This window comes from Schistocerca nitens, chromosome 7 (genome assembly GCF_023898315.1).
Source record: "Schistocerca nitens isolate TAMUIC-IGC-003100 chromosome 7, iqSchNite1.1, whole genome shotgun sequence".
Classification (NCBI taxonomy): domain Eukaryota; kingdom Metazoa; phylum Arthropoda; class Insecta; order Orthoptera; family Acrididae; genus Schistocerca; species Schistocerca nitens.
The window spans coordinates 148232028-148247897 of record NC_064620.1 but is presented as its reverse complement, the minus strand read 5'-3'; the positions used below and the strand labels follow the sequence as shown (position 1 = coordinate 148247897).

General features: G+C 43.5%; 1 protein-coding gene across 3 annotated transcripts in view; it reads left to right on the top strand.

Moving 5' to 3' along the window:
• Positions 1 to 943: 943 nt before the first annotated feature.
• LOC126195020 (uncharacterized) overlaps positions 944 to 15870 on the top strand; it is a 170521-nt gene continuing 155594 nt past the window's right edge. For 2 of the 3 annotated variants that reach the window (XM_049933455.1, XM_049933453.1), the window contains exons 1-4: positions 1033 to 1288; positions 3763 to 3807; positions 6731 to 6775; positions 7581 to 7616. In XM_049933455.1, coding sequence (XP_049789412.1) covers positions 1277 to 1288; positions 3763 to 3807; positions 6731 to 6775; positions 7581 to 7616 — 138 coding nt within the window. In that variant the 5' untranslated portion in view covers positions 1033 to 1276. Of the gene's footprint in view, positions 965 to 1032; positions 1289 to 3762; positions 3808 to 6730; positions 6776 to 7580; positions 7617 to 15870 lie in introns of those variants that run through there. The other variant, XM_049933454.1, reaches the window with a different exon arrangement.

The following is a 15870-nucleotide window of genomic DNA, read 5'->3' as shown; positions in this document are numbered from 1 at the left end:
GTTGAAATACTCTTGCACATCTCCACATACTGCCATACGAAATTGATCTAGAACATATATTATGAAGTTTGCTTAGGAAATTAATAATCTTTTCGTTGTCAGTTTCTCAATTCCGATACTACACTTCTTGTTTTTGTATCATGGATGGCAACTCAAAACCTCGCTTTAACCGTTTGGTACTGGGCTAAACGAAATACTGTGATGTGATGGGCAGTCTGAATACACCCTGTCGTGAGAGTGCCGTGAAGTGATGAGATGTGATGACCAGCATGAATTGGCATTTGTAAACAAGGCCAGATATGTGGAAGCAAAAACTGGTTTATGTTTCACAGCAGAAAATGCTGACTCCTACATTGTGTATAAATAAGAACATATGTTGATGTAGCGATTTTCATTAAATAACTGGTTGTTAAATGTAGAAATCAGCTCTTCTGAAGGAGAAATATGGTTGTTCATGATAGTTGTTTGCTGCATATAGAGAAAACATAATGTAAAAGGTTAAGAGATTCTTTGTATTCCAACACAAATATTGCATGATACTGTATTACCTAAACCAGACACCCATTTTACCTTGTTTTAGAAAGTTTGGAAAGTTTTTGAAACAAGGCTACAAAAGTGTTTCGTTTAGATTGTACTAAATACAGTGCAAATAAGTGTCGAAGCTTTGGGTTTTTTTTTTACTTTCCGCAATTTGGCTCGCAAAATTCATCTAGAATATGACTTATGAAGTTTGGTTCGACGTTGTAAGTTCCTTAGTTTCGATACCATACCCCGATTTTTTTGTATCACGAACGTTATCCCTTAACCTCATGTTCAGCGTTCGGTAGTGGCCTAATTAACATGACGTCCACTGTGAATATATTTCAAGTCAACGTGACATGTCATGACGATTGCCTGATGCCTAGCGTGAATCTGTCATCGCCGTACACGCTGATCTGGAAACTCAAGTTTCCACTCAAGACTGGTAGGCTGAGCCCAAATATTATATCATCTCTGAATGCTCACAGGGTCTTTGCCGATTTGGCGGTTAAATTTGCTCGCAAGGTGGTTGCGAGCAGCTCGGTAATTGTGACAGTTTCTGTGGCTAGTGGTGGTAGTGTTATTATGTGTGTTTTTTTCGTGAAAGACAGGACAAAATAGAACCCAGTACCTGACGTAATAATTGACTACTCTTACAGAACTAACTGTTGTTACGGATCCGACTTTGTGATAAAAGCCGTACTTGAATCACATGCCTTCCATTGTTCTTTGTTGTCTGTAGGATATTCAGTTCACGATGCCCGTGAAGGTATTTTATCAACCTTGTTCGAGGAAGAAATTATGAGTTTTGTTTATATTTTGTGTTATCGCTGCATGTGGAATATAGCTTAGTATTAAATTGTGATGAGAAAGTGAATAGTTAATCTGTTTGCACAATGTCGAGAGCCTTAATTCAGGTGTTACGAGTTTGTAGAGCGGCCGCTTTGTGGCTATCGCGAATTTTGTTCTGTATAGTATTTGTATGTATTCATCATTTTGTTGTGATTGTGTTCAGGTCGAAGACTACTTTGTTGTAGCTTTACCGAAATTGTAATTGTGTGCCTTGAATTGAAGGAAATAAATTAGTTCAGACATTTCTGCATGCTGTGACTGCTAATATTAAGAAAATATATTTCGCAGGTTTAATTTATTTTCTGTTGTTACTTCAAAGAGAGCGCTGCCAATCATGAACAGCATTTTCAGGCATGAGACATTCCTCTTTGCACCTGCAAAATCTGCTGTTTTCCGGTTTTCGAAAACTACCTGTACTGATAGTGAGGAAGAGTTACTTAGCTATGTAACTGCCTGTTTGGAACTCGTTTTGATTTATTAAATTTGGTGTTATCTGCTATTGCTTCAGATATCCTGTTGTCTTGTTGCTGAAACTTCATCCATGATTGAATTACTAAACGATGCGCTTTTTCCTTTGGCTAACCCTGGACTTTTATTTAGTCCAAATGAAGTTAATTTTTCTGTCTTGGAAGGCCATGACTGTGTTCATGTGTAACACCACATCATAGAACCCGTTTTGGGGAAAGGCATCGCAGAATTTAAGGTAATGCAGGATTGTGTCCCATAAGTGAGGACTTACAGTGCTTGAAAATTTTGGATTACATTTCAGAGAAAACAATTTCATAAATAAACAAATTATTACTACCCATCTGTTATGTAAAGAAAGTCAGCTTAAGACAGGTTGTATGTCTCTGTAAATAGTTCGGGGCATCCATTGAGCCATTTCTGTGGGTAAATTTGTGTGTAAAAATCATTTTGGGAATGGGACAATGCAGCACAGTGTCTTGTTAGCAGTTTTTGCCACAAGAATGTAAAGCCCACATAGAGTATGGCAATGGAAGCTTGCTTTAAATATTTTGTTAACTTCTTGACATATTTACTGTTTTGATTATGAGCTTCTTTCCCTTCAATTTGAGAGTATGGCAATGGAAGCTTGCTTTAAATATTTTGTTAACTTCTTGACATATTTACTGTTTTGATTATGAGCTTCTTTCCCTTCAATTTGAGATATTATTACTCTCTTGCATGTTAGTTGTATTATACTGTTGAAGAAACTAGGCAGTGGCTCTACGGTAAGAGGTGGCTGACATTCAGAAAGTGCACATTTGATTCTGGCATTCTCCAGTTTGATTTCTGTGATTCAGCTCATATGAATGATATGGTGATTTCTGTACTGGAACCATAATTTGTTCGGGTCGACAGAAGCGTCCGATCCCACGTGTCGGCTTTGACCCGTGACGTAAGGGTGTTGTCGTGTGTGACGTCATGACGGCGCAGAGTTTGGTTTGAGTGTGGCTGTCTCCAGTTCTGTTTTATCTTATTTTATTTACTTTTCTGATCTGTTCGTTCTATCTCGTGAGATTTTTTTTTTTAATTTAAAAACACTTATTACTTTTTTTAATTATGTTTCCTCCAATTTCTGTTTTAGTTTATTATATTTATCTTTCTGATCTGTTCGTTCTATCCTGTGAGATTTTTTTTTAAAAAAAGACAAAAAACACTAATCAGCTACTGAAGCATTTTTATCTTCTATGGGTTGCAGGGGTTACGACCCCTGGGGAGGTGGGTGGGTATTCATGCATGGCTGTCTTCACTTACACGTTGTAGCTACGCAAGGTGTCTAAATTTGTTTATATTTAGTTTGCCCCCCACCCAAAACACCCCATTTCCCGCGCTTGTCCCGTTAGTGTCATTAGGGTTCTTGTGGAAAGTGTGTGTGTTTGTTTTTGTTTCTGCCATATTTGTGACATCATGGGTCAAAGCATACGGGCGGGATCGGACGCTTCCGTATTTCCATTTGTTCTTTAGTGAGGAAAAGGCTTGTTCCGGTAAGAACTGTTCACCGAAGTGGTAAAATTGTGAACATTAATTAGCAGTGTAGACAACAGCATTGCCTATATAGTGCCGAGATGTAGGACCTCCTTTACTTAATTACATACAGATGAGGAAGCTAGTCATTAATGTTTCTCACCAAGTCTCTGTGGAAGGCTGTGTATTGTAATGCTCCATTTTGAAGGAATTGTTGGTAGCTCTTGTGGTGGACCCTCAGAATTGCTTTTCTGTTCATTTACGAATGGACAATACATGATGGTCACTGAACACCAGCAGTCCGTCCTTCTGATTTAAACCATTTCAGAACTAGAAAGTTCAACTTTGACTTTGTGGTAGTTAGATGTGGCTGATGGTTAATTTTATGGGAAATATTAATCAACACTTTTTTTTTTTTTACAGGTGAAGATGTTCCCATCTGTTGTCTGTGATGAAAAAGATAAATCTGTAAGTAATGTACTGGTCAATCTTTCTTTCATTACAAAGTTGTTAGACCCTTTGTGGTTTTTTCAGTTGTTGAACCTAGTGGAATTCCTACAACTCAATACTTTGTCTAAAGGAGTACTCGAGAGAATGACAAACTGTGAGAAGCTTATATCTGGGTCAAAATAAAGGGTTGAAAGAACAAATTGATAGACTAGTTTTCACAGAACACTTACCATAGCACCAAACAATTGGAGGAAGAACACATAGTGGTATGCTTGGCGGCCTCACTCAACCTGTTACAGAGGCTATACCGGCAGCCATTGAGAGAAGGGTGCAACCAACTGCCCACATTTTACCAAATGATGCCTGCCACCTAAGCTGAGATGTCATTCTTGGGTCATTCCAGCAACTGGCAGAGAAGGTTGAGAAGACCAGCCTCGTGCATGGAGTTTCAACGAAGCTCACAATTTGCATCACTGGCTCCAGAACTGATTGTGGGCCTTTCGTTCTGAGTCAGATGGAAGGACTGCACTAGAGACTTTGGAACGTTTCTGTGACAAGCCAGGCTGTGACTTCCAGAGCTTGCACCATAGGGTTGAGAACTGTAGGGTCCCTCAAAATAGGTCAGGTGAGCACTAAACATCAGAGGTTGCTACTCAGATGGCTGACTGTGTGTGGGGTGCACACAAGGGTTTTTTAGATTAGATGATTCTCCATCCAATCCAGATAATGATAGCTGTAGGAAACCCCGAAGTATTGATGTAAGATCGAAAGAAATGGCTAAAGAAATGGCTCTCACAGGTGAGAATATTAGAATCGTAATGGTAAACTGCTGAAGCATGCACTACAAAGTGCCAGAGTTTGAAATGCTCATGAAAAGCAGTGAAGCTCACATAATACTAAGTACAGAAAGCTGTTTGAGACCTGAAATTGGTAGCAGTGTGATTTTTGGGGAAATTTTAAGTGTGTATTGAAAGGGGAGGCAAAAATAGGAAATGGAGACGGCGCATTTGTTGCCAATAGACAAGAAACTCAGATCGACAGTGGTAGAAATTGAAGCTGCATGTGAGATTGTTTAGACAAGATTCAGTGTCAGGGGTGGGCATAAAATGATGAGTGGATCTCTCTGGCACCCAACAGACTCATCTCCTGATGTACCTGAAAACTTTAGAGAAAACCTCAGTCACGCGTACATAAGTTCGCTAGCCATACTGTAATCATTGGAGACTTTAATCATCTGACTAATTCCGAAAATTACAGCTTTATTAGTGGTGGGCATGATAGGACACCCTGTGAAACATTACTAAATTCTTTCTCTGAAAACTACCTAGAACAGATAGTTAGGTACCCACCTCATGGTAGAAATATATTGGATCTAATAGTGAAGTTGCTAAATTTCAGGCAAAATCTTTTATTGACGGTAACTCCATATTAGCAGACCTATGTTTATGTAAATTTTTTTCTCTAGTTTTACTTGTAGAATAACATTAAAATATTTGCTTATCTTTGTGAATCACTCTGTATATTTTATCCCTTCTAACTTTACAACAGTGTATGTCAGGTATTATTGTTAAAAGCTTTTTGTAAAGCTACAAATGCTTAAAGATATGTTTGGCTATGTTGAATCTCTTGTCTAAGATGAATCTTGGCAACAATATTGCCTGGCATGTTTGCACATTTCTTGGGAACTCAAACTGATCTTCCCTGAAGTCAGGATCTGCCTGTCTTTCCATTCTTGTGTAAATAATTTTTGCCAATATTTTGCAATGATGATGTAAACCAATGGTTCTGTAATATTCATACTTGCAGTGCCTGCCTTCTATGGAATTGAAAGCAGCATTGGGGTGTTTTCTATTGTGCTACTAATACAATTACAGCCCACAAAAGATAGAAGCCGCACACTAGAGGTAGCGCACAAGAATGATGAAAGGCAGAAGTCATTGCCACTGAGTGCCTTGACAGAAGTTGTTTTGCAGTTTCTTTCACAACACCAAACAGTATTTGCAGCCAGTCGTCATATCTTAAATGAGAAGATTATTGTTTTGGAAATACAGAAGCATCCGATTCCACCCGTATGCTTTGACCCATGACATCACAAATATGGCAGGAACGACCATACACTACGACTCCAATATGGCGCCTATGATGTCATCAGGTAAACATGACCACAAACACGAAAATACATTGAAAAACTAAAACACACACGTTCCACAAAAAAATCTAAATAAACTAACGGGACAAGCGTGGGAAATTACGGGTTTTTGGATGGGGACAAAGTAAATATAAACAAATTTAGACACAAACTAAACCAAAAACATCACCTAACACACCACCAGAGAGCACCACCAATCACATCAAAACGACACCTACAAACACGCCACTCTCACAAACTAAATTCCGCGCCGTCGTGATGTCACACACCACAACAGCCTTGCGTCATGGGTCAAAGCCGACGGGTGGGATCGGGCGCTTCGGTTGACCCATTGTTTTTAATCATAAATATTTCGGTGCACATATGTGTGTGGACTTCGAACATACTGAGTTGCCAAAGTAAGAGATTCGTTGTTTCAGAAAGAGATGTTAATATGGTGCAGATAGTCACTTTATATTATTAATGTACACACAACTACAACTTTGGCCGTGACGTAGGCCAGGTTTTGAAGATGGTATGTAAACATCATTTTCTCAGCAAAGACTCCACAAGTTACCTAAGGAATGGCATGCTATCAGTTAATGTTGGGTTTTCATAGCTTGATGTGACCATCATATTTATGAGTTAGTGAAAAAATTAAGAATTATTGAGTAATTTTTGTTTGAGGTTTTTCTCACCTCTTCTTTCCTTTCATGTTTCTCCCCATGTCCACACATATTTCTGCTTCAAAATAAATGACAATAGCACTGGACTACTGTTTATTTATTTATTTTATTTATTTCTTTATTACAGGCTTCCGTAGAAGTTGAAAGTGTGCATTCAGAAGATTGGAGAGGGGTGAGTGGCCTTTTAGACCATTCTTTAGTGAATGGGCATTATCTTTCATTTATGAATACTTCAAAAGCTGCTGTGAGTTTTTGTTTTGTTTTTGATTTTTTTTGTTTTGGAATTCTGTAAGGCAGAATGTGATGTAGAAAGGTGTGTTTGGAGTGGTAAGAGTTATTTACTGTATGAAAGATCTCTTTCAGTGCTGTACTAATTTTTTCCTGAAAGTAGGTAAAGAAAGTGATGTTAACACAGGAAATAAGTTAGGTTATCACCATCTCAGTTTTGAGAAATAGAATGGAGTGTTGAATGAAAAGTGAAGGAAACAGAAGCAGAAATTTCTGAGAATTTCTGATTTGAGCTACAGCAATATTTAAAACTGTGACAGTGTTTTTGAAAAAAAAATATCAAATACTATGTAGATTCAAATTGATGTGTCCAGAGTTCGGAATGGAGTAATTTCATAGCTTTGTAGCTATTGAGGAAATGCATTTTGTCCAAATCAAATTCCTTATTGAAGATTTAGTGTCAGATAAGTGAGAGCAAAGTTACTCAATATCGGAAAATTTCAGCAAACCCAACATAATCAAATAGTGATACATATTACGTAATGAACTGATATTAGGCTGTTACAATTGTATGTTAAGTCTATAACACCTACTTTTTTTGGGGAGCGGAGGGGTCAGTTCCATGACTAATTGAAGAGCATTTATGTTGCTTTAATCAGTTATACATTGGCACTGTGGCATATAATTCTCTGTGTCATTGTAGACTACATGTTGAATGTATCAAAAATTATTTATTTCTTTTGTTTCAGGAAGAACTTTCTGAATGTTCAGGTACTTTGTCAGAGGTACGTATAGGATAGTACTACACTATCAAATACTCCATGGTTTCACTCTGTTTTCTGAAATGTGGTTTAAAGAATTTAACTGTACGTTTTACCAAACAAGTCTACTCTAAGTCACTTTTTGTAATTGAAAAGCTTTCTTATGCTATTAAGAACAACTACGCTGCTTCATAGTATGAGATACAAACAAAATTTAAGTTGCAATCATAAATAAGGATAAGAGAAAAGCAATGAAATTCAGGAAAGTAGGAACCTCGAAAAACAGAGACAAATTCATCCGTTGGGAATGAGAACTGGAAATAGTCAAAGCTTCAGATACCTAGAACTTACACTGCAGGTGGCATACTATATATTTTCCAACCATTTTGAAGACTGAGTAGTAACATAAGGGTTGCATTCATTGCCTCATATGGCACATTACTTACATGGAGACACTCGCATACTCAAATCTTAAGCCACTAGAGTGAGTCAGCATATTTGAAAAGAATGCTTTGCTTCTCAAGATAGATGCAAAATGGAATAACTTGTGTATTGGCAGCTATTCATTACTAGATGGGCATTCTGTTAGTAAAAGGGTGAATGGCTTTTCAGACCATGGTGCACAAATTTTAACATTAAAAGGCTTTTGTACTGACACAGATGTCACATATAATTACAAACTATGTAGGAAAGTTAATCCAACAGCAATAGAGTTTTTTAAACCTTGCCAAGGAACAAGAGTGGCAGGATGTTTATAGTGCTAATAACATAGATGATAAATATAATGCTTTCCTTAACAAATTTCTCATACTCATAGAGAGTTGCTTCCCATCACAACATTCTAAATGGGGTACTAGCAGTAATAGGCAGCCTGGGTGGCTGGCTAGTGGGTAAAGATATCATGTAGAACAATTCGGGAATTGTATCAAAATATTAGAAGTAGTCACACTCAAGCTACAGTAGTCCATTACAAAAAGTAGGAAGGCAAAGCATATGTGGTATGCAAATAGAATAGCTAATTCACAGGATAAAATTAAAAAAAAACCATATGGGCAGTTATGAAGGAAGTGTCTGGTCAGCAGTACAACGTCAACGATATAAAGTCAGTTCGTAGTAAAAATATTTCTGTTACTGATAAATCAGATATATGTATAGTATTTAACAATCATTTTCTGAGCATTGCTGGTGAATTAAGTAAAAAATTAGTTTCTACAGGGAATCGTATAACTTTCTTGGCAAACGCCTTTCCAACGTCTGAAATACTCCTCTGTGATACATACAAGGGGGAGATTGAGTCAATAATTAAATCACTGTAGACTAAGGACTCTCATCGATATGATGGAGTGCCTAGCAGAATATTAAAAAGTATTGTGCTGCACATGTTAGCTGTGTATTTAGCCATATTTGTAATTTTTCCCATAGGAATATTCAGTTTCCTGAATGATTAAAGTACTCAGTAGTAATGCCGCTATATAAAAAGGGAGAAAAGGATAATGTAGGAAATTTTAGACCTATTTTATGTCATCAGTGTTTGCTAAAGTTATTGAAAAGGCTGTGTATGTAAGGATAATTGATTATTTTATATTACACGAATTGCTACCAAATTGTACAGTTCGGCCTTAGAAGTCGTTTAACAACTGAAAATGTTATGTTCTCTTTTCTCTGTGAGGTACTGGATGGGTTAAACAAAAGGTTTCGAATGCTAGGCATATTTTTTGATTTAACTAAGGCATTTGATTGTGTTGTTCACAAAATATTGCTCCAGAAGTTGGACTATTACGGAATATGGCGAGTAGCTCACAATTCGTTCACCTCTTACTTTAGCAACAGATGCAAAAGGTCATTATTCACAATGTTGAGAATGGTGGTGTGATGTGGGGTACAGTCAAGTGGGGGGAACCTCAGGGATCATAGTTGGGGCCACTCCTGTTCCTTATTTATATAAATGATATGCCCTCTAGTATTATGGGTATCTCTAAAATATTTCTGTTTGCTGATGACACTAGTTTGGGGTAAGGGATGTTGTGTGCAGCATTGGCCCGGTTTCAAATGGAGCAGTTCACAGCTTGTAGAAAATAAACTAACACTAAATTACAGTAAGACTCATTTTTACAGTTTCTAATGTACAACAAAACCTGACATTTTAATTTCACAGAATGGGCATATGATTAATGAAACTGAACAGTTCAGATTTCTAGGTGTTCAAATGGATAGTAAACTGTCGTGGAAAGCCGACGTTCATAATCTTGTTCAAAGACTTAATGCTGCCATTTTTACTATTCGAATGGGATCTAAAGTGAGTGATCGTTTGACACGAAAATTTGTCTACTTTGCTTATTTTCGTTCGCTTATGTCGTATGGTATTATATTTTGGGGTAACTCTTCCCATTCTTGGCTCAGAAACGGGCAGTTTGGGCAATAAGTGGTGTAAGTTACGAACCTCTTGTCGACCCCTGTTCACGAGTCTTTTGACATTGGCCCCTCTATATATACTGCATTTGGATTGGACTTCCTTAACTTAAGGTGTGCAGTATACTGCTGCATCCATTTTCAATAAGCTACCACTCTAATTCAAAAATCTTAGCAATAATCCACACACTTTCAAATCGAAACTGAAGAGTTTCCTCATGGGTCACTCCTTCTATTCTGTTAAGGAGTTCATGGAAAAATTAAGCTGCTTCTTGTTGTATTATTGATTGCGTTTACTTAAACTTATGGATTGGCTTTTTTCGGGTCCATAAACATTTTGTTTTTATCTGTTATTACTTTTATGTTGTAATTTCATGTACTGACATTTTTCATGACCTTGGAGATTGGCTCCTCAGTGTGGTCCTACGGAACTTGACGTGTAAATAAATAAAATAAAGTGCTACTTTTTTGTTGAAGACCTGCTGATAGCTTGGCAGCAAAAGCAAGAGATAGAGATCATGGACTTCTTGGCACCCTACAACAGCTTCCAGCCATGACACTTGTGCCCAAGGTTGGCAGAATAGGCCCGCGGTATTCCTGCCTGTCGTAAGAGGCGACTAAAAGGAGTCTCAAACTTTTCGGCCTTCTGTGATGATCCCCTGTTGGGTTTGACCTCCATCTCTCAAAATTTTCCGAAGAGCGAGCCGATTGGGGAAGGGCGCCTTACTTGGTGCATTGTGTCCATCTTGCAATCAGACCTTTTGCCAGCTTATTCGCTGTTGAATTGCAGTCCTGCCCGCTCTCCATCTCTTGGGCATGACTAAATTCCTGCGTGCAGATTACACCTTGCACTGTGCAGTGCCTCTTTCTGCACTGACGGCGACCATGGACCACATGTTACCTAACATCCAACACGGTAGCCAGTCCGTTGTGGTGGGGCCACCGTGTACCCTGTTGGTTGTAGCCCCCTGACAACACAGGGATCGCTCTACTGATGCCTGTGCCGTTAACTCCCCACGTATGCCAAGGAGTAGATGCCTATCCTCCTGGGGTATCGGGACTCCCGGCAACGGCCATCCTGCCAGGTGGCCTTTGCTGTGGCTGGGTGGCGCCCGTGGGGAGGGCCCTTGGTCGGAGTAGGTGGCATCAGGGTGGATGACCCGCAATGAAGCGTGGTATATCGTCTCTCGCTGGTGGCCAGCCGCCAGCAGTCTCTAAGTGTTCTCGGGCTCGATTCAACGCTCAGAAGTACGATCCGAAAACGTTCCCCTCCCTGGCCTCACCGTGGGAGGAAAGTAAATCTCAGGATGGCAGTAGCAGTTATTCGCCCCGTTTCTTAGTTTGTACGAGAGCTGATGGGGAGTCTTTTCTCTCCACAAAGCCTCAGCTCTTCGTCGAGCATATAGAGGACAATTTTGGGGAGGTGGAGGGCTTGTCCAAAATGCGCTCTGGATCGGTCCTGATACAAATGGCATCCTCTGCCCAGTCACGACGGTTACTTGCTTGTGACAAGTTAGGGGATGTTGCTGTTACGATCACACCGCATAAGAGTTTAAATATGGTCCAGGGAGTTATTTACCATAAGGACCTTCTTTTGCAGTCTGATGAGCTGCGCGCCAACTTAGAGCGCAGAGGTGTACATTTCGTCCAGTGCGTTCATCGGGGTGCGAAGGAAAATTGGATAGCTACCGGTGCCTTCATCTTGGCCTTCGAGGGTGATACGTTACCGGAAAAGGTCAAGGTGATGGTCTACCGATGTGACGTCAGGCCCTATATTCCTCCCCCGATGCGGTGCTTCAAGTGCTGGAAGTTCGGCCATATGTCTTCCCGCTGCACTTCCAGCCTCACATGTCGAGATTGCGGACGCCCATCTCATCCCGATACTCCATGTGCCCCGCCTCCCATCTGTGTCAATTGCGGGGAGCACCATTCACCTTGCTCGCCAGACTGCAGAATCTTCCAGAAAGAACGTAAAATCATGGAAAATAAGACCCTGGATCGACTGACTTATACTGAGGCCAAAAGGAAATACGACCGATTACATCCTGTGAGAATGACATCTTCCTACGCCGCTGCTACAACACCTGTGCTCGCCCCATCAGTTTTGCGACTTCCGGCCGGATTGATGAGTGGTACAACTCCTCCTGCCCCCTTGCCAGTGGGGGGCTCTACCCACCGGGTTGCTCCTGCACCACCTATCTCAGGAGCAACACCATCCCCCCCATCAGGGACGTCCGTCCCTGCTTCTAAGCCAGAGAAGTGTCCAACTTCTTCGGCTTCTCACACTCGCAAGGGGTCCCTTGGGTCCCTCCCTTTCCAGGTTTCCACCAGTGGGAAGGCTGACGACCGACAGTGGCGTAAGTGCCCACAATCAGCTGGTCGAAGGGCTTCACAATCCTCCTCAGTCCCGGAGACTGAATCGGTGAAGCCCTCCCAGCCAGTTAAACCCAAGGAGCAGCGTGAGAAATCCAAGAAGAAGAGCTCTAAGCCCAAGGAACTCGCGGTGGCAGCCACTCCACCGCAACCTTCCAGCTCTGCGTCTGAGGACAAGGTGGAGATTCTGGCGTCCGCTGAGGACCTCGATCTCGCCGGTCCCTCAGACGCCATGGATAGCACTAGCACAGGTGCTCAATCGGAGGCAGCAGGTGACCCAGCGGCGTAATCTGCCTTCCCAGTCCCGTCACGCCTTTCTCAGCCATGGACAATACCATCCTCCAGTGGAACTGCAGCGGTTTCTTCCACCATCTAGCTGAGCTCCACCTACTTATCAGCCTTCACCCTTTCTTCTGCATTACTCTTCAGGAAATTTGGTTTCCAGCAATGCGCACCCCCGCCCTCCGTGGCTATCGGGGTTATTATAAGAACCGAGCAGCTTATGAAAGGGTGTCTGGCGGCGTCTGCATCTATGTCCTTAACTCTCTTCACAGCGAGTCTGTCCCTCTACAAACAGCTTTAGAGGCTGTCGCTGTTAGGGTTTGGATGCCACAGGCTATTACCTTCTGCAGTCTTTACCTTCCACCGGATGGCGATGTCACGCAGCATGAGCTGGCTGCGCTGCTAGCCCAATTGCCGTCACCTTTCTTGTTACTGGGCGACTTCAACGCCCATAACCCTCTGTGGGGTGGGTCAGTGGCAACAGGTCGAGGTGCCACCATTGAGCATTTATTGGCACAGCTCGATCTTTCACTTCTAAATGATGGTTCCTTCACACACTTCAGCATGGCGCATGGCACGTACTCCGCCATCGACCTTTCGATCTGTAGCCCTCGCCTCTTACAGTCTGTCCAATGGAGTGTGCATGACGACTTGTGTGGCAGTGACCACTTTCCGATCTTTCTGTCACTGCCACCACGTCACTCTTCTGGGCGCCCCAGCAGATGGGCTATGAATAAGGCTGACTGGGACTTGTTTTCCTCCACTGCTGCTATTGAGCCTCTCTCTAGTGATGACATTGATGCGGTGGTTCACTCGGTCACCACCGGCATCGTTACTGCCGCCGAATCTGCCATTCCCCGTTCTTCTGGGTCCCCTCGGCGGAGGGCTGTGCCTTGGTGGTCGCCTGAGATCGCTGCAGCGATTAAAGATCGCCGGCGGGCGCTCCAGCGTCACAGGCGACATCCCTCCATAGACCACCTTATCGCCTTCAAACGGCTGTGTGTGCGGGCCCGCCTCCTTATCCGCCAAGGCAAGGAGGAGTGCTGGGAGTGGTATGTGTCCACCATTGGCCTCCATGTCACTCCATCGCAGGTCTGGACCAAGATTCGACGCGTCTACGGCTATCGGACCCCTGTCAGCGTCCCTGCGCTCTCACTGAATGGAGCAGTTTGTACTGACTCCGACGTCATTGCAATCCACTTAGCAGAGCATTTTGCTATGAGTTCCGCTTCTGCGAATTACCCCCAGGCCTTCCGCTCCATTAAAGAGCGGATGGAACATCGGAGCCTTTCTTTTCGCACCCACATTTCTGAATCCTACAATGCTCCGTTCAGTGAGTGGGAATTTCACAGCGCCCTTGCTGCTTGCCCTGATACCGCCCCTGGGCCAGATCGCATTCACTGTCAGATGCTGAAACACCTTTCAGTGGACTGCAAGCGACGCCTCCTCGACCTTTACAACCGTCTCTGGGTCGAGGGTGAGTTTCCGTCGCAATGGCGGGCAAGCATTGTCATCCCCGTTTTGAAACCGGGCAAGAGCCCTTTGGAGGTGGACAGCTACCGCCCCATTAGCCTCACCAACGTTCTTTGCAAGCTTCTCGAACGGATGGTGAGCCGGCGCTTGAATTGGGTACTGGAGTCTCAGGGCCTTCTGGCTCCATCTCAGGGTGGGTTCCGTAAAGGTCGCTCCGCCGCCGACAATCTGGTGAGCCAGGAGTCAGCCATCCGCAGTGCCTTTGCCCGCCGTCAGCACCTGGTCGCTGTCTTTTTTTTGACATGCGGAAGGCGTACGATACGACATGGCGTCATCACATCCTTTTTACGCTTCATGGATGGGGCCTTCAGGGCCCTCTGCCGGTCTTTGTCCGCAATTTTCTGTCGTATCGTACCTTCCGCGTGCAAGTCGCAGCCTCCCATAGTTCCTCCCGCGTCCAGGAGAACGGGGTACCACAGGGCTCTGTCCTCAGTGTCTGCCTGTTTTTAATTGCAATCAACGGTCTCGCTGCAGCGGTAGGAAATTCTGTCTCCGCTTCCCTGTATGCTGACGACTTCTGCCTTTACTATAGCTCTATTAGCATTGCAGCTGCTGAACGTCAGCTACAGGGCGCAATCCGCAAGGCGCAGTCTTGGGCTGTAGCGCGTGGTTTTCAGTTTTCGGCTGCCAACACCCGCGTTATGCATTTCTGCCGGCGCCGCACGGTCCATCCTGAGCCGCGGCTTTATCTTGGCGGCGAACTTCTTGCTGTGGTGGAGACCCACAGGTTTTTGGGTGTACTTTTTGATGCCCAGTTGACTTGGCTGCCTCATATTCGGCAGCTTAAACGGGCATGTTGGCGGCATGTAAATGCTCTGAGATGCTTGAGTCACACCAGCTGGGGCGCCGACAGGTCTACCCTGTTACGGCTCTACCGAGCGTTAATCCAGTCTCGTCTGGATTATGGGAGCCTGGCTTATTGCTCCGCTTCCCCATCTGCGTTGCGGGTGCTGGACCTCATTCTCCACAGCGGAATACGCCTTGCTACTGGTGCTTTCCGCACCAGCATTGTGGACAGCATACTAGTGGAGGCAGGTGTCTCTCCACTGCGGTTACAACGCCAACAATTACTGGCTGCTTATGCTGCCCATGTTTTTAGCTTGCCCGGGCATCCAAATTACTGTGTCCTGTTCCCGCAGTCAGTCGTCCATCTGCCAGAACGTCGGCCCCGGTCGGGTTGTCTGATCGCCATCCGCGTCAAGGAGCTTCTCTCCGGGCTTGGGTTTTTCCCTGTTCCACCTCCTTTCCGGGCACCTCTGCGTACACCCCCGTGGTGTGTCCCTCGCCTTCGGCTCGACTTGGCACAGGGCCTGAAGGACTCAGTCCCTCCAGAGGCCTTCCGCCGCCGCTTTTATTCCATCCTGGCCACGTATCAGGGCTCTGGCATTGTTTACACTGACGGCTCGATGGTTGCTGGTCGAGTCGGTTATGCGCTAACTCTAGGGGACCATTTCAAACAACGTTCCTTGCCGGCTGGGTGCAGCGTTTACACTGCTGAGCTGGTCGCCATCTTTCGAGCCCTAGAGTACATCCGCTCCTGCTCAGGTGAGTCCTCCGTTCTCTGTAGCGATTCCCTGAGCGGTTTATGAGCTCTCGACCAGTGTTTTCCTTGTTCTCGTCTGGTGATGGCTATCCATGAGTCCCTGCATACTCTTGCGCGTTGCGGCTGCTCTGTGGTCTT